A 25,443-nucleotide genomic window follows, 5' to 3' on the forward strand; every position below is an offset into this window, starting at 1 on the left:
CAAAGTCAGTGAAGTGAGCCGTCTGGAAATAGTCTCAAAATAAACAAAGACTATTTTAGTTTTTTTTCAAATCATCACATAAAACATCGATTTCTTTACTGAAGGAGTTAAGATTAAACTATTAATAAGGAATAAATCAAACAAAGGCATGATTTTTTAGAGGTTTTAAGGGTAAAACAGGATTTGAAAAAATGGTTCCATGACAAAACACCAGGTTTCGCTATCGCGCACCTGCTGTGGATTATCTTTCACGCGGAGTGATCGAACCAATTAGATTACCAAGGTCAACTTTCATCAAACTCAAGTAAAACATAAATGATTCAATGACTATTAGATAAGTCGGACCCAATGACATCATCATGCAATAATCAATTGAACCCGTTTAAAAATAACCATTCAATGCGCCGCAATCAGGACTTTTGTGGTAACTACATTTCCAGCGCGTGACGATAATCAGGTAGTGATTCGCCTCCTTAATCCAGGGAAGTATGGGGCTTATCTAAACACTCATCAAACTCATTGTTTCACCATAAAAAGCCTATTCAAGTTCATCAAATGACAACAGGGACGCGTGTGCCTTTGTTCAGGAGACTTTGACAAGCTGTGAAACTTTGTTTGGGACCAAAAACTTGGCTTTGGCGGTGCGATAATCCCACATTGTTGAGAACTGGTTTCTGCGGCTGGACTTTTTCAGCACTTTTCAAGCTGCTGAGGCCGTGTTTCGTGCAAACTTCGGACATTTCGGATGCCTTTATCAGTCTAGATGGCCGAGATGGATTTCCATGCGGCGATGGAGACGTTTGCCGAGGCATGGGTGGCTGCGAATACCCCCACCGCCGTCAATCCGGACCCCCCTCAAGCTCAGGTAAATTCCTCATCTTAAATCCTGTTGCATTCCATCTCTGATCCAGCATCCAATACCAAGTGATACGGATGCACTAAGCAGTACTGAGAGTTGATTCATCAATCAGTTTCCTTTTGAATAGTTGTCTGTCTAGGCCAATGGGCCTATGTTCATTTCTTACATGATTGTTATGGTATTTTGTGAGTTATTCATGTGTGAAGTTGTTTATTGATTTGATGTTGGTATTGTGTATTAAATGCATGAATGAATTGTGAATAGTGAGTTTCACTGTTGCAATTGAATATGTGACTGAATGACATTGCAATTAGACTGTTGCTATTGTTGGTCAATTGCATGACATTGCAATTGCATTCTTGCAATTGAATTCGAAATCTGTGAATAAATTACAATGAATCCCGGGATGAATAAACATAATCAATGAAATTTAAGTTAACGTAGAATAGGGCCTACAGTAATCAATTATGATTTATACAATGGATTTGATATACATGACATTTAGCACTTTCTGCTCTTTACGGCATCACGTGACGTGAAAGTTTACCTGATGAGAAGACATTTTTGAAGACGGTGAGCCCCAGGTGGCGCTGTGGTAATCATGGCAGACTGACAAGTTCAAAACAGTCCAGAGTGGACACTGGCAGTTTATTTGCTGGTTCTTAGGTGTTTAAGGGTCAATTTATGGAAAGGTGCCATCTGTTCTTCCGCCTGTAATGGGATTTCGAGATAAGACCTGATTCCTCTGTTAGGTTTATGACCCAGATCATCCCATAATATGAGAAAAGAACAGATTCGACCCACTATACACATCCGTACTTATGGATTTTATCAAATCATAATAGCCAAGTGGCGAATGTAATCTGTCCACTGGTACTGTATTGCACACGTAATAAGGGACATCTTGAGACTGAAATAGACCTGTTTTAGTGTTAATACTCACATGCCATGTGTCTAGCATGTGTTTGTTAATAGGAAGGTGCTGGAGTCGTCAGCTGCCTGGTGCACCTTGGGGCAGCCTTGCTGGTGCACACTGGTCCAGCTTGGCACCCCAAAAGCTTGCTAATACCAGTTTGAAAGCCCTGACTGCTCATCAAACATGTCCCTTTACAAATATTGCATAGTGTCCGTTTTGAAAACTCACCAAAAGATCACTTTTGAGCAAATTGCAAGTCGAGCACTGCTAATAGTGCTATTGGGCCTCGATTGAACTTCTTAGCACTCGATTTTCTTTTTATGGCTGTACCATCGAACCTGACCTTTGTTTCTCATGAAGCAGGCTGTCATCTCTTGCTCCTCCCTTGATCCCCAGAGCTTCGTCTCCATTGAGGGCCTTCAACAAATATGGCAAGTCCCTGTAATCTGGCCCCTTCTTTTCAAATAAAAGCCCCAAATTGACACCATACCATGAAAACTGAGACATCCACGCATTCATAATATCTTTTTAAAATGTAAAGTAAGGTGTTGTTCAAATCAAATCTGTAGCTAGACTGAACTTCGATCCTTTTGAGTGAATTTGAAAACAGCTAAATAGTCTAAGACTAAGAGCGTTATCTCACAGATTTTACCAGCAGAAGTTATTTTCTTATGCTTTGATTCCTAACACCACAAATTCAAACGCAAAAACTAAGTCAAAAAGATTAGTTTCTGAACTGCAGTCGAGCTATCTCCTTAGCTGATGAGAGTCGCGAAAACCACAAAGAAAACTTTGACTTTGTCGTGTTACGGCCCTTAATAATATTCGATGGTGCATTAGCGGGAAAATTTGCAAATGTCTTGAATTAGAGTAATGAAAGTGAATGCAAGAAGCTGGTTTTGAAGTTTGAGAAATCTCCACTTTAATGTTGAGATAATGTGTCTTTTAAAGCTTTGGAGCAAATATTACAGAGTGCAGTGGGCTTTTCTGTTTTGTTGAAAATATTATGTGATTTAAAAGATGATAGGGACGTCAAATGACATGATTAAAGTCCCCGCGAAAACTCAATCTGTGATTCTCGGTCAAAGCAGTGTCACTTAGCGCGATTTAACGGTTCTTAAGAGATGATGGTACCAGGTATAATGAAATTAAAGAAATGGATCTCCAAAAGATTAAAGGTGCGTTTGTAGTTGATATTTTCAAGTTTCGCATTCTGATCTGTGGTTTGAAAAGTTTTGGTTCAATTGGCAGTAACTAGAGGTTGAAGGGCCTATCGCTCAGCTGACTTCTCTGGAAGACAGTTCTTGGCCGAGTCATAGCCTAATTTTGGATTGTGTATTTTTTGGTACTTTTCAGAACCTTGGCCCGTCTTCCATTGAATTGCCAACGCCACAAGAAGAACATGGCAAAAAACCAAGCGTCTCAGAGTCACCGAGCCAACCTCCAAAAAGTCCCAAACAGCCACCATCTGCCTCAATATCAGGTAAGTTGATAAATGAATTGATTATTGTCCCTGAGCATGCTGAGTTGAACTCAGGAATGTGACCGTGGAATATAGTGGAGATGCTCTTTGACGGTGTCAACTAAAGCAAATCAACTATGACACCAGCTGCCTGTAATGTGATCACACTATCACAGTGACAAGGGGTTAGCCAAGTACCTTTGACCTGATCTATCACTAGTATCAGGCAAACATGTTATCGTATGTGCTTGTTTGTGGTTTTATGAACCCCCTGTGGATGATACCTCCATGGTTTCTTGTTCCTGAATTTGCAAGGTGTCAAGACAAATTCGGCCTCCTTGAACTTCTGCACTTTTCTGGAAGTTCCAGAAGCAGTAAATTGACGTTTTTCCCTCCAAATTTGAGTTTACGGGATGTTGTCTTCGATCTTGGTGAAGGACTTGAAGGAATACCATATCTAATGTTGATCCATTTGCATTTGTTGAGTAATTTTGACAGTCATCAGATTTGGGGAATATTGATGAAATGTGTGCAGCAGTAGTTAGTATAAGGAGGTTTTAAATAGGGGATACATCTATAGTATAATTAGAAGTTGACATATGTCGGTGTTTAAACACTGTGTTGACCCTATGGTGCGGCCTACAGTATGAGTAATAGACCTATGTGAAACAGACGCACCAAACCTGGCTAACTTGCATCGTTTTCCTAGGCCCATTGGAGGGGTGGGGTCGAACTGCCTGAACCCCTATCGTATTCGCCCCTGCTACATTCTGATTAGTGAGAGTCTTGATCCGCCTTGAACCGGTACCGTGTAAAAAGGTGTCATAGAAAAGTTTGAAGGTGTTGCGTGGATTCTTGGAGGCTAGAAGTTTCTAGAAGATAAATTGTTGGTTGTGTCACTCTTCTGATGTGTAGCAACATCCAATCAGTAACTGGTCCGACAAATCAAAATGAGTTTTCTAGAACAAAATGTGAATTACAATATAAAAATCTTCAAATCATTAGCACACTTTACTTGCACTCCACACTCTTTACAAGAGTGATCGTTGATTGACTAAGATTGGATTTTTTCCACTTTTTCACTATCAGTGCATTGTAAAGGTATGATGAATTATGAACCATTTTGGAGGCATCATAGAGAGAGGTCCATGATGGATCCACGTTGCGAATGGAAATGTTCTGATCCAGCTCTGAATGGTGAGTTCGTTTATTGTATTACTTGTCCTAATGTTCATCTTTCTCTGCAAAAGCAACTAAAATGAAAAAAGGGGTACATTTTTGCCCCTCCCCTCCGGGTTCTGTGTAACATCCGGTTCGCTACGACCCCAAGTACCGGATTCATGACCTAGTGACGACGTCGATGATTGATGCAATGCGTGGCGTAACATCATCGCCGCGAACGACATCATGTGGGAGGGTTAACTTAGTGGCTCTTATTATATAATCTTTGCGAGCCACCCTTTCCAATCAATAGCTAACATGAACATGAAACGTAGACCGTCTGTCGAGACAACGGTAGATATGCAATCTGGTCCCTGGAGATAAGCCGGATTAGTCCAATCCAAAATGGCTATCCTGATCTGTTGCCGCCTTCCATGCTCATGTGGTATACGTGATCAAATATCTTATAATATTGAAATCGGCGTTGTTTTCCTTCCTCATACAAGACTTGTGCATTTGGTTAATGGTCTCCTAATCCTGGATTAGCGTCGATGAAACCAGGCGCGCGCTAGGGTAAATAGCATCGGGCGTAATCTTCGGCTAAATCTCGTGGAAATGGTCGTCTGAGTTTGGATATTTGAGAGCTTATTCGAGAGCTGATCACAGTCTAATGTAATTACTGTGAGATTTGTGAGATTATTTGCATAATTCGTGAGACCCTGTGTCGTGGGGTTCGGAGAAAATTGCAGATTTATAGAAATAATAGTGTTTATCACGTTTGAGTCTGATGTCTTTAACCACTTCACTGTGAGACGTTCCTTGACATGAAGGGTTTGGCCATCAATTCACCTCGTTGACTGTTTTTCTGGTAAAAAACACCACCAATTGAGTCCTGTAAAGGCACATGACAGACAGCGCCTCCTCGCAGACTCAGTGATTCGATGGCTGCCACATCTTGATTGACAGCCATTTCCACGATCCCGAGGAGACTCAAGGCTGGCAGATTTCTTGTTAGAAAACAGTTTCTCAAAATTGTAAGTAAACTTATGACAAAAATGGTTTATACAAAGTCTACAAAAATGCCTTCTTTATCCATATGCAACTCGGCAAGTATATTGAGAAAAGTTCACAAAAAATTCATCACCGAAATTGCCAGAAATGGATTTGATCCCATTTGACATAAACGTCAAGAAAACTCAGGCAAAGCCAGCAAGAGAAGATGAAGAGCACATCTTAGCAGTCGTTATCCTCAGTTCGTGGTGTGATCCAACGAAAAGAGGATTGTCGCAACATGCCATCTCGTGGTATTACGTAGTATTTGCATCGCGACAACGCTAGTCCGCAATTTCCTGATTTTCGCTGCGTCTTTGTGGAGATTATAGCGTTATAGTGTTGTTGAAATTCGCAACACGCTCGTCGCGCTTATCTCCCCTGCGTGTTGCATTGCTCGAGGATTAGGCACACATTCGTGAGAGATTATCTTCAGAATTCGATAAGACTGTCGGAAAATATATTTTGAGTTATGTCATTTTTTCTGTGGGTCAGTCGAGAAGTGGGGTGGAAAGAGTTCTGTGGTAGTAACCAGAGTCAGCCTAGCTCAAGTGCCCCGCAAACGAACAATTCAAATCGCCGCGATTATGATCGCATGCAGCAAAAATTGCGGTGTTTGCGATGGTCATTGGTGGTCCCCTTTAACAATCATCGATTGATTTCTGTCAATGAGGTGCAAAACATCATCTCCTCCAATGATGTATTTACCTTCCTTACTAATTCCCCGACAAGTCTAAAAATGTCACTGGACAAAAGTATACTTTACGATATTGGCCCCAGAATGGAAGGTTATTAGATTCAGATAATCAGGGACGAGAACAAGCACATGAGCCGATGATAAGCGTATTATCAACTTGGACATCAACGGATAAAGAACTTTTTGATCCGTTGTTTGAAAGCCATATCACCTTATGTGTGCTGCGTCATCATTGTACAAACCTCTAGCTCTTTCCATGCTGATGTCCAGGAGGTCTGGGCCACTCAGCTTGAAGCAGTCGTCTTTGTGATATATGTGGCACCTGTTGTAAAAACTACGGAAATTAGCGCTGATAAAAAACGTGGTTTATCGGACTTTCAGTCTCGACCAAAGCCGAGATGTATGGTATGTTTTAGCGAAAAGCCCAGATACAATACTTTAGCCCTCCTTAGAAATGGCACTTAGCGCTTATTCTGAGTTTTTGCTAATACCTGTCCTCTCTTGATGTTCCAAATCAGGATGATGGTAATCCTCTCGGCGGTGGATTTGCGCCGTAAGACCCAAAGTCATCAACAAGGCCCTAATACAATGGGATGAGATCGGACTGCGGACTGACCTTTTGTATGGAGGATAATCCGCAGACCATTATCCGTTGTCCATCACTCTCCTTGGTGGGGCTTGTATTATGAGTGACAAATGCGGTGATGGGTACAGGATAAGTGGCAGGATGTTATACGGAGAAAAGCCGGATTACGTAGACTTTTGATATAGTACTGAAATCTCGTGTCCGCAAACTAACGCCTTTAAGCTAATTTGGTGGTTATCCACATCGGGCAGGCTTGTCATTGACCGCCAAGATGGACATGTCAGATGCCGTCTTTAGGTTGCGACCAGATCCCCCCACAAGCAAGCAATTCTGCTGCAACAATTATTGCTGCGATGAGTGAAAAAAATCCCTCTGTATTTGATATTGTGTCATGTTTCATGAGTTATTGGTCGAGTTGGCTGCTTTAGCTCATTGGTTGGTTTGATGAATCGATATCCCAGGCAGCCATATGTATAAGTTAACTTTAAGATCACAACTTGTAAGTCTTTAAAGTATGACCATAACGTCCTGAAGTCTAAAGGGTTAAGAGGTGCAGTATGGTTAGTTTAGTAGAAATACCAATGTAGGCATTTCTAGTCGACCTAAGAAAGCTTGCTCACATTCGACTAATCCTCAGCCCCGACTCAAGATGCCACCCAGCTCACCATGTCAAGAGTTTCACGCAAAAACCATCACGCGCAAATCTCTGCAATAATAAGCCAGCAGTGCATTCTGGGTATTGGAGCAATCCCATAATCCTCTTGTCTGCCTGCGTCCAAGATTGACAGAGTTCGTCAATCCCCCATAATCCACTAGTTGGAGTACCCGCGTACATAATCGTGTTGAAACTCGAGATTTCCCGCTAGTGCCAAGATAATGCACTGCTCCATCCCGGGGAATTCTCATATAGTCTTTCCGTCAGTGGATTACCGACACACTATAGGTTTTTTGTTTGTTCATTTCGTGTGGATTTTCGCTAAGAAGCGAATAAATTGACATAGCGTTGCGAGGGAATCTTGGCCGGGATTAGCCTGGCTTGGCCGCTTGATGGATCTAGACGTTGTAGATTAGACAGCTGTGCTAAGCGTGGTTGGAATTCTTGTTCTCTTGTTGTCATATAGAGGCAGGGTTTGGTGCGAAAACATGCACTTTTGGTCCTGCGAACTAGTCTGACAAAGTTTTCTGTAAGTTTGAAGTTGGAGCTTAGAGAAAATGAACCAGTTGTCGTCTACTTTCTGTTTTGGCCTTCGCTCCTCTGGGAACATAGGGTCGTGTGTCTCTGGCGATCATATCAATGTGAAGATTACAGGCATCTGTTGGCCTTGGTCTCTTTTACTTTTCTGTGAAAACCAGGCCCATTCCTTGTGGGCTGAACTGAAGTAGGTAGACCCAAACTCACCGTTGTACCCTTTGAATGTTTTGATTTGAGACATTTGTGCCGGTCATAGCAACAGAAATTGATCTCTTTTTCGGCACACATGGTGAACAAAAAACCCAACCTCACTGGAGTAATAAGCTCATTAGTAGACCTAAAGCCCATGACATGTCGTAGCATAGACCTAAGGCCCATGATACCTTCGATATTACATACAATGGACAACAGATAACACAAACAAACGAGAAACGCTGAAAAATTGTATTATGTCGGATAACAGCGGAAGATTGCGCGGCTTTGTGTGCGGGTATCGGAGTAACGAGGAGGCCAACTGCTGATCCGTTAGGAGAATGAGTAAAGTATGTGATAGGTATACCGGTATTATTGGCAGGTGGCAATTTGTGGTGAGGAAAAAAGATAGAACTTATTTGGGAATGCCCGTCGGGGTAGGTTTGGGCCATTGTCCCGAGGTGAGCGCTTATGCTGAAGCCCTTATGCAGATGTCAATGTGTGTCTTATACCATCCCCTCTCCAGAGATTGACAACTCTTGATTCGTAATAAATAAGACTTCATGAGAACTTTCAAGTTTTATCTTTTCTTAACCAGGAATTGTGCGGTTACAGGACAGGTTCATTTCACTTCAGTGGCCTAACAAAACATCTAGATCTGTCCAGCTTTGTGACTAAATTCAAGAAAATGTTCTAAAAACTTCATCCTCCCCTAGAGCTGTTTATAATTTTAACATCATAAGACAAGAAACATGAAAAGATTAGACTGGAACTAAGATATATTTACGAAAAACGTGTGTAAATTGATCGTCTCTGAGATAAGTGTAGGCTTTCTTGTAGACTGAAAACTTTTTGCAGATTATATCATGTTTTGCAAATATGCACCACACATCTAATGGAAGTTATTGCTAAAGTTTCTAATCGGTGCGTACAGGTTCTGTACTGTGTCCGATTAACCTGCACATGCTTGCTCCGAAATATGGCCATTAGCAAAATCCAGCAAAACCACAAACTTGTGTTTAGCGATATTTGATGAAGACCCTGTTAGAATTAGTTTTTTCCCCGATCTGTGGCAGGGAATCTTCCGATGGACAACTTCGTGTATCAGGGCCTGAGGTAGGCTATGATGATATTTTGGCATCAACAGACTTGACTACAAACTTTAAATTTAATCAGGATATTGTCATATTAGTTTATGTGTTATTGGGTTTTTTCCGGATAACAGCAGGAAATCTTCCAGTCTGTGTTGGAAAGAGTGCTCAAATGTCCTGAATAATCTGATAAAGTTTTGAGTAGTTTGGAAAATGTTTTCCTCTTGGACTTCTCCACCTCCCCTGCCCAGCCGCTGACAAACAGTTCATCTATTTGAAGAATTGCAAATCTTGTTAAGCTCCATGATCGCGCGGAAATGGAAGGCTTTTCCCGCGTTATCCGCAAAGATTAGCGTGATGGATTTACGCTGAGCGGCAAAAATGTGTCGTCTTAAACCTGATTAATCGCCAACTGCGGCCCGATCTGATTGGCTGGAATCAGCAGAGAGAATTGTCACTTTCCGCCAGACTTCGGAGAGGTTATATCCATCGAAGCTTATGATGAAAAACTTGCATTTCTGTTTTTTTGTTCGAGTCTGTGCGTTTCTTAATTGCGGCTTTAAGACTTTAGGCTGTTTCTTTTTCCATGTTTGAAATATCTACGAGATGTTGTGAAGTCTGACGTGGTTTTTATGCCGATCAGAATTTGATGGTCTTCACATTTAATTTACCAACCGAATATATTCGTGATTCTGAGAATCAGGGGGTGTTCCACTGATCCTTGACTAAATTAACAAGGTTGGCAGACGCAAGATACAAGGACGTGCTAATGAATTGACAACTTCTTTAGTCACTTTTACCTTCTCAGCTTGGTCTCAAAATACCGTGCTAAATGTCTCAAAGATGTGAGTGACATTCTGAATGATGACCCGGATTATCAAGACAGTTTAGTACAACACTATATGAGTGACAGAGTAAAAATAGAGCTTACATATTTCAAATACTTGTTAATCATAACTTGTCAAAAATCCATATATCACGAAAAACCATCTTGTCAGAATGGTGATCTTCTATGATTTTTTCTGGTACTTGTTATAGCTTTAGATGGGGGAATGTTTGAGACTGTTTTATTTTTGAAGTTTAGGGGGAAAGGTAAGCATTAAAATTGCAAAAAACTCAAATCTACTGCTTTGTCTTTATGATGCCAAATGAAAACGAGCTATTTTGCCAACTTGTAGCTTTCAGAACATTTCATGGTTTACAATATGTGGCCTTGCACATAGTAGAAGAAAGTGAACATTGTCATCAGAGCACAAACAAAATATCTCTGGTCCGCCATTCCAAGCTAAAAAGTTGGTGAAGATCCGATAGCCTGCTTGAGATACCAACGTCTTTAGTGACCTAACCCGACGCAATTTCTCGGTGATCCCCGTCCGCGGCGTATTTACGGCGGAGATTAACAAGATCAGGCAGTAATTATAATCCCTATCTTGCCATTGGTGGATTCCTGAGCCCGGCGTTCTTGGCTGCGCTCCCCGATATCACTGGATTATGCTATACGTTCAGTTAATTCTTGCATGTGTATCGGGCAAATTAATGGGGATTTTGCGGGGATTTCTCTGCGGCTATGATCAACTGGAGTACTTAAGACGTATCAGCTCCAGGGCTAGCTAAGGCGTTAGCAAGGCTAGCCTCTCCTGAACTTTTTTCAAAGTTTGTATTATAGTCTGTTTTCTCCAACCTGGCCTTGCTTGTAGAATCTGTGTCATACCCTTCGAAAAGGAAAAATGGCTATCCTGATCTGTTGCCACCGTCCATGCTCATGTGGTATACGTGATCAGATATCACGTATGAAACTTGGATATATGCGAAATGCACAAAAACGAAACACTGCCACTAGCCAAACTTTTCGTGTGGTAAACTTTATCAGTTGACTCCCAGAGCAGTTGTTTTTGTGTTCCCAAGGAGAGATATACCAAGCTGTGAATCAAACGTTACTCATTTTGCTCTCAGACTTCTGACACGTCAAATCCAGAAATCCCTCACCTACCTCCACGGGTGTTGTTATTAACGTGCTAATCGATGTCTTAGACCATCTTTCATGTTTCTGGAGCTTCCTGAGAGTTCCAGATCACCTTCTTGTGCTGCTCGAATTAGGACTCGAGCTCTCCATCTAAAGTTTCAATGTGAGACCTCAACTAACGAAACACTCACGACTGAATGTCAACTCGAAGTTTGCCGGCTTAGAAACCGAGGGTGACACCAGCTTATGTAACAGCCGTGGGTGACACCACATCAGAGAACAGCCACTGACTTTATCTCTGCTTGTTCAATGTGATAATCATAGTCTCCATAGTGTGTCAATAGTGAAAGGACCTTACTAACGGAGATCACTTGTTTGACGATATCGCGTCTCTGCGGTCATGTGGGAATTGTGGGACTCGTTGGTTAACGAACCACTCGACGTTTGGCGAGGCTCAGGTAAAGAGAAAGCCGTATTTATTGTCTAATTTTCCAGATTGCTCTTTTGTTTGATGACTGTTTCTGACTTGTTCTTTTTTTGTTTACATCGTTATTTCAACGTTGATAACTTATCTAACTTGATCTCGTAATATATCAAAATGGATGTGACACTGTGACGATATCATCAAATATGGTCGCATTTCCTGATTGTTTTCAATAATGGAAGTCATCGATTTTTCTGACTTGATTGTTCTTTTATTGACTACTGATTTCAATGCTGTTGTATGTAACTTGGCTGCAAAGTTTTGTGAGAGGGGTTTATGGCTCTGATGATGATGATGATGATGATGATGACGATGATGATGACGGTAATGAGGAAGTAGAGTCTCACTAAATCCCTGTATATGTTGCTGTGGCTCGTCATGTCCCATTCAAGGGTCATGCCCCAAGCGGGTGTGCCTATATCAATATAAACTTGAAAGCGACAAAAACTATGATGACATCATGTCATCCATTGTGTATTTCAAATGACGTCAGACATCGTCCAGGACATTCCGTCATCATCGTTCTTTTTTCATGTGTTTTTTTTCTGGAACCTTGTCGATTATATTTGGTGTAAGTTTCGGAAGTTTCCGCAGAATGCCCTAGGGTCTCAGTTGGTTTTTATACGTGATCCAATTTCCCTCCCCATACTCCAGGGGCAGGAGGAAGTATCTGAGAATGGATCAGTGGTAATCTTAAATACCTGTCTGCAAAACATTCCTGGGGTGGTACACGAGAGGTGCAAACCACTTTAGGAGATTTACTTGTCTCGTGTTTAGGGGTGCTTGCCAGGCAGGCACTTCCTTCAAGTTCTACCCCGCTTCACTTCCTGAAAAGCTCGCCCAAGGAGGTCCTTTTTGACAAGAAAATAATATCATTTTGTCTTGGCAAAGAGCTTCAACACTTTTGGCATAATTGGCAGATATGGCCGAGTGTCGTACGAGATGGACCAATCGATGATAAAACATCGCCCCTCTCCACATAGGTGACCAGGTGACGTGCTCTAGTCCAATAAACTGCTGATCTCGGCAATCCTCAGAAATGAAACCCTGGTTAATTGTATAAACCACGAGACTCAACGCTTAGAGGGAAAACTGAAAAATAGCCCTTCAAGAACAGATAATGAAGTCCCCCACACCCGCCCCCTGTGAGTGGTCACATACCCCCTTGCCCCCTATATTCTGTTTTATGAATAAAGCATGGGAAGGGAAAGAACTGGATCCTGTCAAGGAAGGTATAAGACTGATGACAACATTCTGTTCATTGCATAACAACTTTCTAAATCACGCTGAGGGGGCATATATGATTTGAAAAATAATCAGTCATCGTGCACCACCTGATAAATATCAAACCAGGTTTGATTTTATCGCATATCACGATGACTAATTTTGTCTGCGGCGTGCTTTTGGATGCCCTGCCATCTTTTTTGGTCTGTTTCTGGAAGTGTGTCGGTTATCCTGAACAAGATATCTTTCCAGCAATGAATCTTTTTTTCGAGAAAACAAAAAACGCATGTCATGAAAACTATAGAGCAGATCATTTCAAATTCGCTAAAAAAGCGAAAACATCAAATACCGATTAAATATGCGAAATACTTTATCCTCTGGCATTTAGTCTAAAACTTTTTTCAAGTCTGCCCGGCCGTCGGAATCATAATGTCGATGTCAGAGCAAAAATCTTGGCGGACACCAATATGAGCTTAAGGTACTTAAAAGACTTCGCGAGAAGTTCCATAATATCGTTATCAGCGAAAAAGCTTAGCTTATACAGGAAGACTTATATGAAATAAAGTACTTAATAAAAACCTGTAAACCACCGCAAGAGTGGCGTGACGAAAACAGCGGAAAAAACGCACGGACTAAGTAAAGCTTAAAAGTTTTCTGATCCTGGCAAAATCCCCGCAACGCATGCCGTGGGACTTAGGCGGGAAAACCTCATATACACCAGCCGTCATGCCTCGTCATTTTTCAGATTACTTTCAGAGCCTTGGTGGCTCCTGATTGGTCCCTTATAAGGGTCTAAACTCGTCTTAAATTTAATCCCCCGCACTTCCTCATATATAAGATCATACAAGCAGCGCAGTACTTTTTTCCCTCCCATCAAATGATATTTTCTCGACATCCTTTCTCATTAGGGCGTTAATACGATTTCCCCACCGCTGTCGAAGTAATCCCTTTATTTTACGGCGATAACCGCATATTATGAACCTGTTCTTAGACGCAACCAGATTTATCGCCAGGTAATAAAAGAACCAGGAGGAAATTTAATATTTTTTCACATCTTTTTAGCTGAGCTAAGAGTTACTAAGAGTCCATCGTCGGCTTACCTATGGCGGTGGAAATCCAGTTATGGGGGAAAATTTAATTATGAGGGATTATGCAGTGATAAGCTGTAAAAGGAACTTGGAATCCCTTGATTGGATGACAGTCCGCCATGAACGCACCCCACAAAGAATAAAACTTATGATCACGCGCTTCCCAGTCGGCATGAGGAGAGGATTGGGGTCGGCTGGTTTTTTTTGCGATCAAGGTTTTTGCTGACTCTGGACGGGATTCTTGTGGGGGGAGGGGGGGGGGGGGGGAGGAGGAGGAGGGAGGAGGATCATGGCATTGGAAGGGAGCTAGGGCTGTGAATGAAAGAGGGTGGGTAGTATTGCTGAGGAAGGGAAGTGGGGGCTTCTTGTTGTACAGACAAGGTCATGCCCTGAGGACAAACATTTTACCATCAGCCCTTTTGTTTGGTTCTTGTAAAGGGATGTGAAGGGTTCTAGTTTGGTGTGTATGTCAAATTTCAGCCAGATTGAACTTTCAAATATAGCTGTGATGGCTACTTGATTAGCCTCTGTCCTCTGCCATTTCAACAGCCCACAAGTCAAAATATCTTCCAGCTTTTATTACCTGAACATGACTTGAGAAATTTTCTGCCTATTTTTCTCGTCCGTGAATCAGAAATCATGATTATCTCTCCATTCCACCTCATCAACATCTATCAGTCGTAAGCCCACATCTATCGTGGCTTAGTAACGACGAAAAATACAGATTCATTGGAATTTTTTGCTAGAATTTCTGCTATCTATCATTTCTATCGGATCGTCAGTCGTCATGAGAAATCTCCAACGAAAGAAATTGATAAGAATTATAGCGATAAACATGAAAATATGACGTGTTCATGTTCTAACGCTCTTACGACGATGTGACGAGGAGATTTCACCAAGATGATGCGATCCCGTTTAATTCCTAAACTTTTTCCGAATACTTATCTTGTCAACTTTGTTACTTGCACCCACTTTGTCATGTCTACTTAAAGGCCCGGTGTTGTCTATTGGATGAAATTATTCATTTTGCCATTATTTGACAATATAGTTTAGATTTAGACAGAAGATTGCAATGGCTATATGAGCTAGAGTGAGAGACAGCGCCATCTATGGGCTGTCACATCCGAACTTCCCGTGAAAACACTGATAGGGAAGTTATGAGATCAATCCTGAAGATGCCATTGCGGGTAATAGTGAAACTGTCAACAATCTCCAGTGAATCTGAATCCAGTGAATAGATTGAACTTCATTGTGTACTTATAAGATTCTAGGCCGGTTCAAACTAAGATCCGGCAGAATCTGGTAAAGGAAAGCCTCGAATATGCCGAAATCTAGCTATCTTTTTACATTTGTCATGGAAATATGTTTTGGACAAAGTCGTATAAAATAGTTCACAATATCCAAAAAAACGAACTTGACGTTTCTAGTAACTTAGAATATAAGACTCTAGGTTGGCTCGACTAAGAACCGGTTTAATCCGGTAAAGAAAATCTACGAATTATGCAGAAATCTGTCCCGGCATTTGTCTTTGGAAAGATCCGGTCTAATGCTGCTTAAGACGACAGAACGAAAATCACTTTTGGATTAGACAGCGATTGATCGAGGAATTATTCTTTTAACGGAGCAAATCTGGTCCGTTCTATTGTAATCTTTATTAATTCCATTAAAAGCATTTTCTTTATGAATTCTGCTTCCTAAGCTAAGACTTATGCACAGCATGTCCCGAAAAAGTTTATTCCTTCTTTTCGTTGATATAAGATATTTTGAGCCTATAACGAGTTTTATTATTTTCATGACGTTATTGATGCCCAGGCATTTATTATTCAATGTTTATCACAATCCCGTCATGGGAAAAAAGGTCATTTTGCTGTGAAATCTTAGGGATTCCCCCTCCCCTCCCTAATAAGTTATGACACTTCGATTGTCTTCAAACTGGCCTCTTCATCTTCCCCTTGATAAACTTCAAATAAAATTTGCAGCGATAAATTCTTAAAAACCGGATGTCTCAAAATCAGAGAGAGGCTCCGGCTTTTGTGCCGGATAATGTCACAGCAATATTCGTGGCGAATAAAGCTTGTTTCATCCGAAAAGATGTGTTGGTGTACATGAATGCACTAGAATGCACACACAAGACTCAATATGTGTTGGTGTACATGAATGCACTAGAATGCACACACAAGACTCAAGTCAACTTTAGTTGAATCAAGCCAGATTTCAGTTTCGCCCTAGAAGGCCAAATTATCTGTGTATTGCTGTACATCAGAGCATTGAAATGCACACACAAGTTGAAGTCAACTTTTAGTTAAACGAGACGGACTGAAATCTCACTAGAAAAGGCCAAATATTGCCCTGTATTGATGTACACGGTGTGTTAGAGTGAACACTCTTATTCCAAGTTATTGAGGGGTGAAACAAACTCAATTGCCAATTTCACTTTAAGATGACTTGAATGGTTTGTGCATTACATATGAAACATTAGGCAGAATACATGAGGAGTTCTGTCCGTCTGGTGGTGAAACTGACTCGCGACTCAAATGAAACTTGAGTAATCCCTCCTCCAAGCGCAGGAGAGAGAAAAAAAGTCCGTTCTAATCCATCTTCCGTTGTACTTTCATAATCCAAAATACAATTTCCAATTTCCGCTCGGGATAATAGGTCATAATTCTAAAAGGGAGATTTAAATCACGCTAATCTGACTTGAAATATCACGGGGATTAAGATGGATGGGATTAGATCCAGCTCCACGGAGGATCGTCACGGGCGTATGAGTGGGGCCTCGAAACGTCGTATGGATTTCGATGGCGCAGCAATGTGGAAACTGATACGGAAGTTGAAAGTCGTCTCGATTTGTTTTGAGGATTTTCTGAATTTGCAACTTGAAAAATATATCTTGAAAAATTTTAATTTCAGCAGATTTCTTGACAGCTGTTCCAGGGAACTTCATTAGCAGTATATACACTGCATACTTAAAAGACTACTAATTAACTATGAAACCAAACTATTTGCTAATTAATACTAATTAAATCTTAACTTATTTATCGTTGCAGGGAAATCCATGCCAGTCCACTGCCTTATAGAAACCACTGCCTCGCCTCAAGGTTTTGAAAGTGGGGGTGGAAGTGTCGAATTAGATAGTTACGCCATTATACCAAATACGACGCTGTTTTCAGAAATCGTCCGAACTGCCCTTATCAAATTGGGTTATAGTCCGTCTGAGGCGATGGGTGCTAAAGGTAGGTAAAGTGCCTTGCTCAAGGTAGCAAACAGCATCGAGTTGATTGCACTTAAATGTTATAATTGATAGGGTGTGTAGCTTCTACCAGCCCCCACCCCTGCTTATGTTTGAGGATGCTGCTGCATGTTACCAATGATGACAGTGGATTTCCAGCGATAATTTTCCCCCAATATGCATGAAGTTAATATTGATCGAAACTTCATCTGCAGAATCCACAGGGCTAATCCCCTCGTAAAAATGTCGACAATGGGATTTAATATTAAGAGGAAATCTCTAGGATGTGGAGGGGATTAGACGAAATCCAATACAGCCGGTTGAAATCCGGCGTAGATTACACCATGTGCTGCTTTCCATATATTATTTCTGATTATCAGAGATGATGGCCGTTGCTATAAGCTTTTACTGACTGTGGAAAATGAAATCTCTACTGTAAGAGTGGAACTAATTATGTTGAAAATCAGGGTTCAATCTCACCTTGACCTTTGTCACCTTGACCTTTGTCTTGCCTAACCGACCTTGACCTCTCTTCCAGGTGCTGTCCAGCTCAAGAACTGGAAACCGTTGACATTTGATATGATAACAGACAATCCAGAGGTGACGGTTGAAGACATTTTGGGTGATATCACGCCAGTTGCTACGATACGAATCAAGCTGTGCAGGTAAGGACCATCACATGATCCCCAGCTCAACATCTACTAGCCAGTCGGTATGAGCGTGGTACTGGTCTTTTCAGATTGGGCATCAAAGTTTCCATAAAATGATATGAAACAATCTAAGGGATTACAATACCCTGTTTTCTCTTAATCTGATTTGCGATATGGAATGTAGGACTAATAGTATTACCTACTTAGTTCTAATAGCGGAGATGGAAAAGTTAGATCCTCATTCTGGGATGTTTTTGCGCTTTTTTTATCGGGTCGGACCGGGTGTTGTTTCCTGTCCTTAAGCCGTTCACCTGTAGCCGATGCTTACCGCCACAGCTTACCAAGACTTAATCGTGGTTTTATGCCCTTTGATTAAGCCTTTGTAGATATCCGATGAAGTTGTTATAAAAGATGCCCTTGGGAAGATGTTGAATAGGCCTACTTTGTTGGAGATAAGCGTTGTCTTTTGTTTGCCATCAGAGGCGGGCTAGGAGGGACTATCTTTCACATGTCTACAGAGATAAGGGTCACTTTCTCTCTTATGCTCTTAGAGACAGGGGCTGGGCTGTCTTTTGCATAAAAGGTGTAGAAATACTTTCAAAACTGGTTTGACCTGCTTGTCGATAGAGATGTCTGAGTCGTTTTTCGTGGCTTTCTAAAATATACGCTTCATGAAATCAAATCTAGTTGTTGTCTTTTCCGAGAGGTTGGCCAAGAAGGCGTCGGGTTTCAAGAAAACAACTTTTAATACCATTGATTGTCATGGCAAGTAGCCGTCAACAGTTGGTATGCAGTCCTTGCCGTTGCCCTCAAAGGTATCGAAGGTTGCGTTTGTTGAAGGTGTACCTCCACACAACCCCGCCCCACGTGACTTTGCTCAGACTGACGGACATTCGGACATTTTGCGTTCATCGTTTCAGCCAACGTAAGACGAGCACAACGAACGACTTGAAGGACAAACTGCTGCAGGTGCTACTGGCACAGTCGCGAGGGATGCTGCTGGGATCTGGGTGCCCCATCGAAAAGGTAAGTTCTCTAAGTCTTTGTTTATACCTTGGTGAGCGTGCTTTTTCATCCAAGGACAAGCTGAGGAGGGTGCTCTAACGGAAGACTTCTGTAGAGGCAGCTCAGAGGAGGAAGAAATAAGTGATTTTGGGTGCGGCTGGCTTGCTAAATGACAAAAAAGCAAAATTGGACTACAACAAGCAAAATGATGACATCTTAGAAAGTAGCGGTTATCTTTGTCGGGTTTACAGTACTGGCAAGAAAGAGCTTACACAAATAACACTGTTGAATGTTCTCGTTGTCCATCTGTTCCAGGAAGTGATGACGCTAATTGCTAAGGGCGAGACTGACAACATCGACACAGACAAGCGGAAAGCGTTTGATCGCTGGCACCAGGAACAGCTGGAGAAGGTCAAGGCCACGATAAAGACAGAACATACCACGACGGAACCTGAAGAAAAAACTCACAGCGTACCACGGTCGCCATCTCCAGCGAAGGAGACAGAAACACCTCGTGTTCCACCGTTACCAAACGCCCCAACGCACAAAACGAGATTCCGGACGTCTTTTGATCCAGATTTAGAAATACCCAGACTGCATCAGTGGTTTCATGAAAATAAGCATCCGACCAGGGAGAAGATGATTCACTTTCTCAGTGAGTTGAATTCGTTGGAGTCACGCAAGGGCCGTAAGCCGCTGGATTTGACGAACATTATCTATTGGTTTAAGAATGCTCGTGCTGCGCAGCGGAGAGCAAGTAGAAGTATGGAGATGTCGGTCGATGAGAGCCACCTGATGGACAATGATGACAACAGTTCGGACCATCATAGCACTTCTGATGAACATATACCGGTTTTGCCAAATAAAAATGCTGTTTATGTCGTCAACCCACTACACAACCACAACGAATCACAGGAGGGGTTCAGAAATAAAAATGGCATGTTCGAAAGTAGCGCTTTGGATATGACGTCACAGGGTCAAGGTCAGCGGTATTCACCGCCAGCGGAGAGGAATCATGAAGAAGCTATTGACATGTCAACGTCGTCAAGAACTGATCGGGAAATTGCTTCGTCGTCTGTATCTGGGCAGTCAGATAATAGTGATCAACGAAAAAGTTCTTCCGATGAAGAGATGTCCGATTATGAAGATGACCCAGATAGTGTTCAGATCAAACAGGACCCGGACGCCTACCTCGACCATCCAATCAGATCTCTCCCTAACTCCCTTCCATCCAATCATATGGCTTTACACAACTCGCTGACGTCACCACACTCGCCTGCTCACGCACACATGATGTCGGCAGCGATGAACTATCGTTTGGGCAGCCTTGGGCATCTTGGGCGCAATCACTCTGCGTTGGGCCAGCATCCGTTTTACAGCGTGATGTCTCCGTCGATGTTAGAAGAGCGGCGTAAACGTACCCGCGTCTTCATCGATCCGTTATCGGAGATTCCGAAATTAGAGAAATGGTTTATAGAAGATACCCACCCAACTGCCTACATGATCGAGAAATACTGCGACGAGTTAAACAGATCAGAATACCGCCAGAGGTTCCCAAAGCTGGAGCCGAAGAATGTCCAGTTATGGTTTAAAAATCATCGGGCGAAGGTTAAACGATCACGTCTAGAGATTGAGGGCAAGACGGTGATTAAGTCAGAGAGCTGCGATGGAGAAATGGCAGGGAATATCGCCATGTACCGAAATTCACTGTCTGCTTCAAGTTCTGGCTCTCAAGAAATGCTTGGTGCGAGTTATTCAAGTTAAAATGTGTTCTTTAAGTTTTGGGACGCGTCGAAATTTGGTTTTGGGTGTCACCCAGCATAGTTTGGGTGAATATTTCAATAGTATTTTGATCATTTTGTGAAAGGATGGCATAGATTTACAAAATCTACATCTGGGAAAGCGGTTACAAGATTTCTGGTGGGGGTGTTACTATTATTCATATCATGTGAGGGGTAGGAAAACCTTGATACTTTTACAAAGATTCCTTGAAGATACTACTGTAAACTCAGTCAGGGCCTGTTGTGACTTTTAAAGGTGGCAGCACGAGCTCTAATGGAATTTAGAAAGTTGCAGTGGCTCCTGGCTGGTTTTACAGTCTGTTCATTAGGTGCTGCTTTCAAATATCAGAATATAACTTAGAAACTTGGTGCTTGACTATACGATGGGGGGACAGAAGAGCTACCTGGCTGGATGGCATATTCATCTATTGTCGTCTGTAAGTAAAAACCAACCAAAACTTTCTGACGCGTCCCAAAATCAAAATGTGCAATCAATCAATATGTGTTGCATTTGTCTCATAGCGCAATATTTACATAAATCACTGAAGTTTTCTGGTGAAATGGTTTGTCAGAGATTTTTACAAGAATGACAAACGTGTTTTTACAGCTGCTAAAACTGTGTGTGACTATGACCTGTGAATGTTTTTGGTGTTGTTTATTGTTGAGATTTTTTGTGTTGAAATCGTACTCTGTCTGGCCTGTTGGAATTTTGATCAATTTCACAAATTTACTGGGCACAAATTATCAGATGAATATTGGTTCAATGCTGAGAGTGTTTGGTTTCCTGTTCCTCTTCACTGAGTGCCGTAACGTAACCCAATTCACCTCTATTATCCAGAGGAGAGCCTCTTGTGGTGGAATGACGATACTTTGCCGTGTTAGGGTCAGCCAATATTGATGTCGACGTCATGCCTGATGTGATGTCTGAAACATCAACGACTGACCCCCTAATTCGGCCATTTTGTTTCGTCACAACAGAGCTCCACCTTCGTGACTAGGGTGATCATTTGGAACGATCCAAATTGAAAAACTTGATGGGCTGTATTGTTTTTTATGTCCTGGTACTGACAGTTATTGTGTTTTGCTGAGATCATGACGTTTTATCGATGAAAATTCTCAAACCTTTGGACTGCATTTTCTCAAATTATGTGCAATTTTGTCAGGAAACATTGCTAATTGTTGGCAATGAGTATAAGTTCTTCTGGAGTTTGAAGCAACTTTCAGATGAGGATTCTATTTCAATTTGTTCTCCTTTATTTGATTTTATATGATTTTAAACCTAGTTATATCATAGTCTAGTTAACATATAATAAATTCATAAAATATTGCTACTTTTCAATCATAGAATGATGTAAAATTGGTTGTAAAAATTCTTTGTATACAGTGTGTCTCAAAAAAGATGATTTACTTTTTTTGAAAAGATTTTTTGGGGAAGGCAAGGTCTTCTCAAATTCAAAGTGAGAATGGCTCAGAAATGTTCTTTGTCTTGCAGGGCACTCCAAACAATGTTGTCTTGACAGAAAAAATACTATTGTTTAACAACTGTGAACCAGTATTTTTTGGATACACTGTATAATGCATGCACACTTTATAACGGAATCAATAATATGAAATTTATCGAAAGTGTTTGCCTGGGAATCTGATTCATGACAGAATTAATGTATTCAATATGATTCGTGTTCAAGGCATGTTCAGCTGTACTGTGTAAAGAAAACGTTTTCCAGCTTGGTGTGGAGCATATGGGTTTGCCATATGTGGGAGACATTGCTCGATACCACCAACTTGTCCAGCACAAATTTCTTCAGAGTCAATTGTTTTTCCAATTCATTGGGGCTGTTCATCTAACACATTAACAACAGAGGTGGTCCGCAGAGGCATTTTGATCGGGAGTTACTCTCTATGACGATGAGGAGCATTTAGTTCTGTCCTTTTCCAAGTGGTGTCACCACTGTACATCATCCCACCTGACCATTTTCTCGGCTTTCATTCGAGAAATATTGAATTACATTTAGATATAAGCTAACTGCATTTATCATCTAATGACGACTTTTGCCATGGGTTGGTGTCTTTATTTGTATGTTATTCTTGATTGCAATATTTATATGTGCTGGTATGCTAATTCCTTGCCGTTATGTTTAAAATAGCTTTACCAAAAATGCATGAACGATTTGGGAAAATTATGGGTTTACAAGACAAAGATGAAACACTGACTTGTTTGCTAATCTACAAAACTAGAGACGAGCATGTTGCATGCTTAGGTTAGAATTATACAAGCTTAAAGCATTTACATATAAGTGCAATTACATATGACATGTGTAAAATGTCATGTTACCTGTATTATGTACTGTTCGGTTATTTGGGGATTAATTACCTAGGATTTGGTAACAGCGTGTTACAGGGGGGCTCCTGTAACACTTCTTGGTTTTGGGGTGTGAACATTGGTCACGGGAAAGACAAAGACAAACCTTTCACAGAAACAGTTGTATTTGTATCAAAAGAACCCCACAGCCCAACACGCATTGATCCTGGTAAGGGACACACTCTGTGCCTGCCTGCTTTTTAACTGTGTACATGTATCATAAACTAATTGTTGACCTATACTATTATGTATGTTATAACTGCCATGTAGGGGTATCTAGAACGAGTGTTCACCCTATGCGTTCATTATGCACATGCAATGTGGAGGGGATGACAATATGTACTGACGATAATTCTCCTGCTGGGTAGTGTTGGGACAGCTTAGGATGTGGCCACTCTGCCAGGACAACGATACCAAATCCAGATATATAAAAGTAAAACTATGATAACTTTTGGTCCATAGGGTGAACCAAAACTATAGAAAGATTATATTATGTTAAAGCTAATGGATTATATCAAAAATCTATATTATGAAAACAAAAAATGTTACAAAAATTAGGAGGAGTATTTTGACAACTGTGTTTTGTATATATTCTTATATATGTATTAAATTATTGTATGAAAATGATGTGTTGTGTAATGATTTTCCTGACTGAGAAGGATACGGCAGTAAAGCTAAGCTGACAGGTTGTTAATAAGGTGATGATGATGATGATGAAATTGACAAAAGTTGCCCCCCCCCCAATTTCAAAAAATGATTCAACGTGGAGTCGTCTCTGGCTGAGGGAATGACGGACGAACTGGCCAGGTTTCTGGTTTCCCCACAGCTTCAGTATTGTCCACTAGTTAGACGAAAGATGTCTTCGCCACCTGGCACCTGACATCATGGCCAGTCTGCTTCAAACTCTGAAGTGATGAGTGAGCCATCTATCACAACCTTGAGAGAAGAATCCCATGATGTCGCATTCATCAAATGACGTTGTGTGAGACCTTGATCACAATCCCATTCTGTCTTCTACAGACAATGTCACAATCCATCACAATTACAGCATGTTGTGAGGACCATCCGTCACAATCCCATTATGGAGACAAAGTCACAATCCTAAACAACATGTTGTGAGAGACATCTGTCCCAATCCTATTACATCTTCTAGAGACAACGTCACAATCCATTGTGACGAGGTCTGTTTGATAGCAAGATATCAGCAGTTTAGCCCTTTCCCTCAGAGGACTACTTGGCAGGAACCCCCTTACTGCTTGGAGCACTGGACAGGTTACCCCCTTCCTCCTCGGAGGACAACTCTGCAGTTGTGTCGAGTCTCTTCAATCATAACAAGACAATTTGATGCTTTTTCTCGTTTCAGAGAGGAAGAGATAACATGGAATGATAAAAGTGTCCGATGCGCTGTGATTGAACTTCTGAAGGGAACCAACCAATCACAACTGGCCAAACTTAGTCCTCTCTCCCAGGTATGTCAGGTCAAAGAGAGTAACAACTCTCCTCTTCATTGCTACTCCTGGGAGAGGTGGCATGGTAGGCCTACATGTAAGCTGAGGAGAGTGTATGTTTGTAAAGGCTGTGGGTTGAATCCACATAGTTTGGGAGTGATAGAAAGTGAAAGGACATGGCATTGGGAGTCAAGTGACTTGTCCCAGATCACTGGTTGTGTAACCGTCCGTTATTGAATCCATGATGTTCCATTGACGAGTCCCACATTTGCCGATGTGGTGCTGATGCGGTTACAACTTTGTCTCTTTTTCAGTCGATGATCTCCAATATTGCCAATTCCAAATATTCCACCAAAATGAGCCAAGAGAAATGTAAGGAGTTTGGGCAATGGTACAAAGAGTACAAGGCTCAAAGTTTAGGTAGGGTTCGTTTATACACGGTTGGCGCCCCGTTCGCATGCATGCTGCACGAGTGGCGAGTGGCGAAGCCGCGAATGGCGAAAACAATGTCTGGCTAAAAATTTTGCGAATTCAACTTGAATTGCCATGATTTGGCGAGAGAGTAGTAGTGGTGTGCGAAAACTGATCAAAGTCTATCAAAAAGATCCACTTCCACACCAAATGCACCAAGGAACGATCGTTAGTCAGTCAAACTTTATCATATTTGCGTGCGGCTGCGGTATCACACGGGGTTGCTATCGTCTGCATTGTAGTTTTACCCGTTGCCGCCAGTGATTTTGGTGGCGCTGCTGGTCGCCTTACGCATACATTATCGGTTAGTTTCCCGCTCGCTTCGTTGCCATGGAGTCTCCGGTCACGGGTTCCTCGAATCGTTCGTTGATTTGCTAGTCTCAGTACTGGCGGGCTGCCATTCTCGCACATGTTACTGTGGGCCGGGGGGGCCCCAAAATGGACAAACGATCGGCAATGGCTAGAGCTGACTCAAAAAGTGGCTAGGAGGAAAAAATTCACAGAGCCAACCCTGGTTTATACACTGGTCACCGTC

The 25,443-nt window shown here is 41.7% G+C and overlaps 1 protein-coding gene across 2 annotated transcripts; it reads left to right on the forward strand.

Annotated features, from left to right (window-relative positions):
• The first annotated feature begins 475 nt into the window (after positions 1 to 475).
• On the forward strand, positions 476 to 23,568 carry LOC135503030 (homeobox protein dve-1-like). 2 transcript variants are annotated; one of them, XM_064796292.1, is made up of 6 exons: positions 476 to 865; positions 3,132 to 3,258; positions 17,013 to 17,198; positions 17,733 to 17,859; positions 18,765 to 18,870; positions 19,165 to 23,568. In XM_064796292.1, exons 1-6 carry the CDS (start codon positions 764 to 766, stop codon positions 20,611 to 20,613), a joined length of 2,097 nt encoding a protein of 698 aa, XP_064652362.1. In that variant the 5' UTR covers positions 476 to 763; the 3' UTR covers positions 20,614 to 23,568. The 2 variants fall into 2 exon arrangements, with proteins under 2 accessions (XP_064652362.1, XP_064652363.1); XM_064796293.1 differs by lacking the exons at positions 476 to 865; positions 3,132 to 3,258 and adding an exon at positions 11,519 to 11,627.
• The last annotated feature ends 1,875 nt before the right edge of the window (positions 23,569 to 25,443 follow it).

Source organism: Lineus longissimus, chromosome 19 (assembly GCF_910592395.1).
Source record: "Lineus longissimus chromosome 19, tnLinLong1.2, whole genome shotgun sequence".
In the NCBI taxonomy this organism is placed as follows: domain Eukaryota; kingdom Metazoa; phylum Nemertea; class Pilidiophora; order Heteronemertea; family Lineidae; genus Lineus; species Lineus longissimus.

Bases quoted from the DNA above. Each gene is read 5' to 3' on its own strand.
- LOC135503030 (XM_064796292.1), top strand. From the start codon at position 764: ATGGCCGAGATGGATTTCCATGCGGCGATGGAGACGTTTGCCGAGGCA. The intron at 866-3,131 runs GTAAATTCCTCA...GGTACTTTTCAG, and splicing joins CGGACCCCCCTCAAGCTCAG to AACCTTGGCCCGTCTTCCAT. The intron at 17,199-17,732 runs GTAGGTAAAGTG...CCTCTCTTCCAG, and splicing joins TGAGGCGATGGGTGCTAAAG to GTGCTGTCCAGCTCAAGAAC.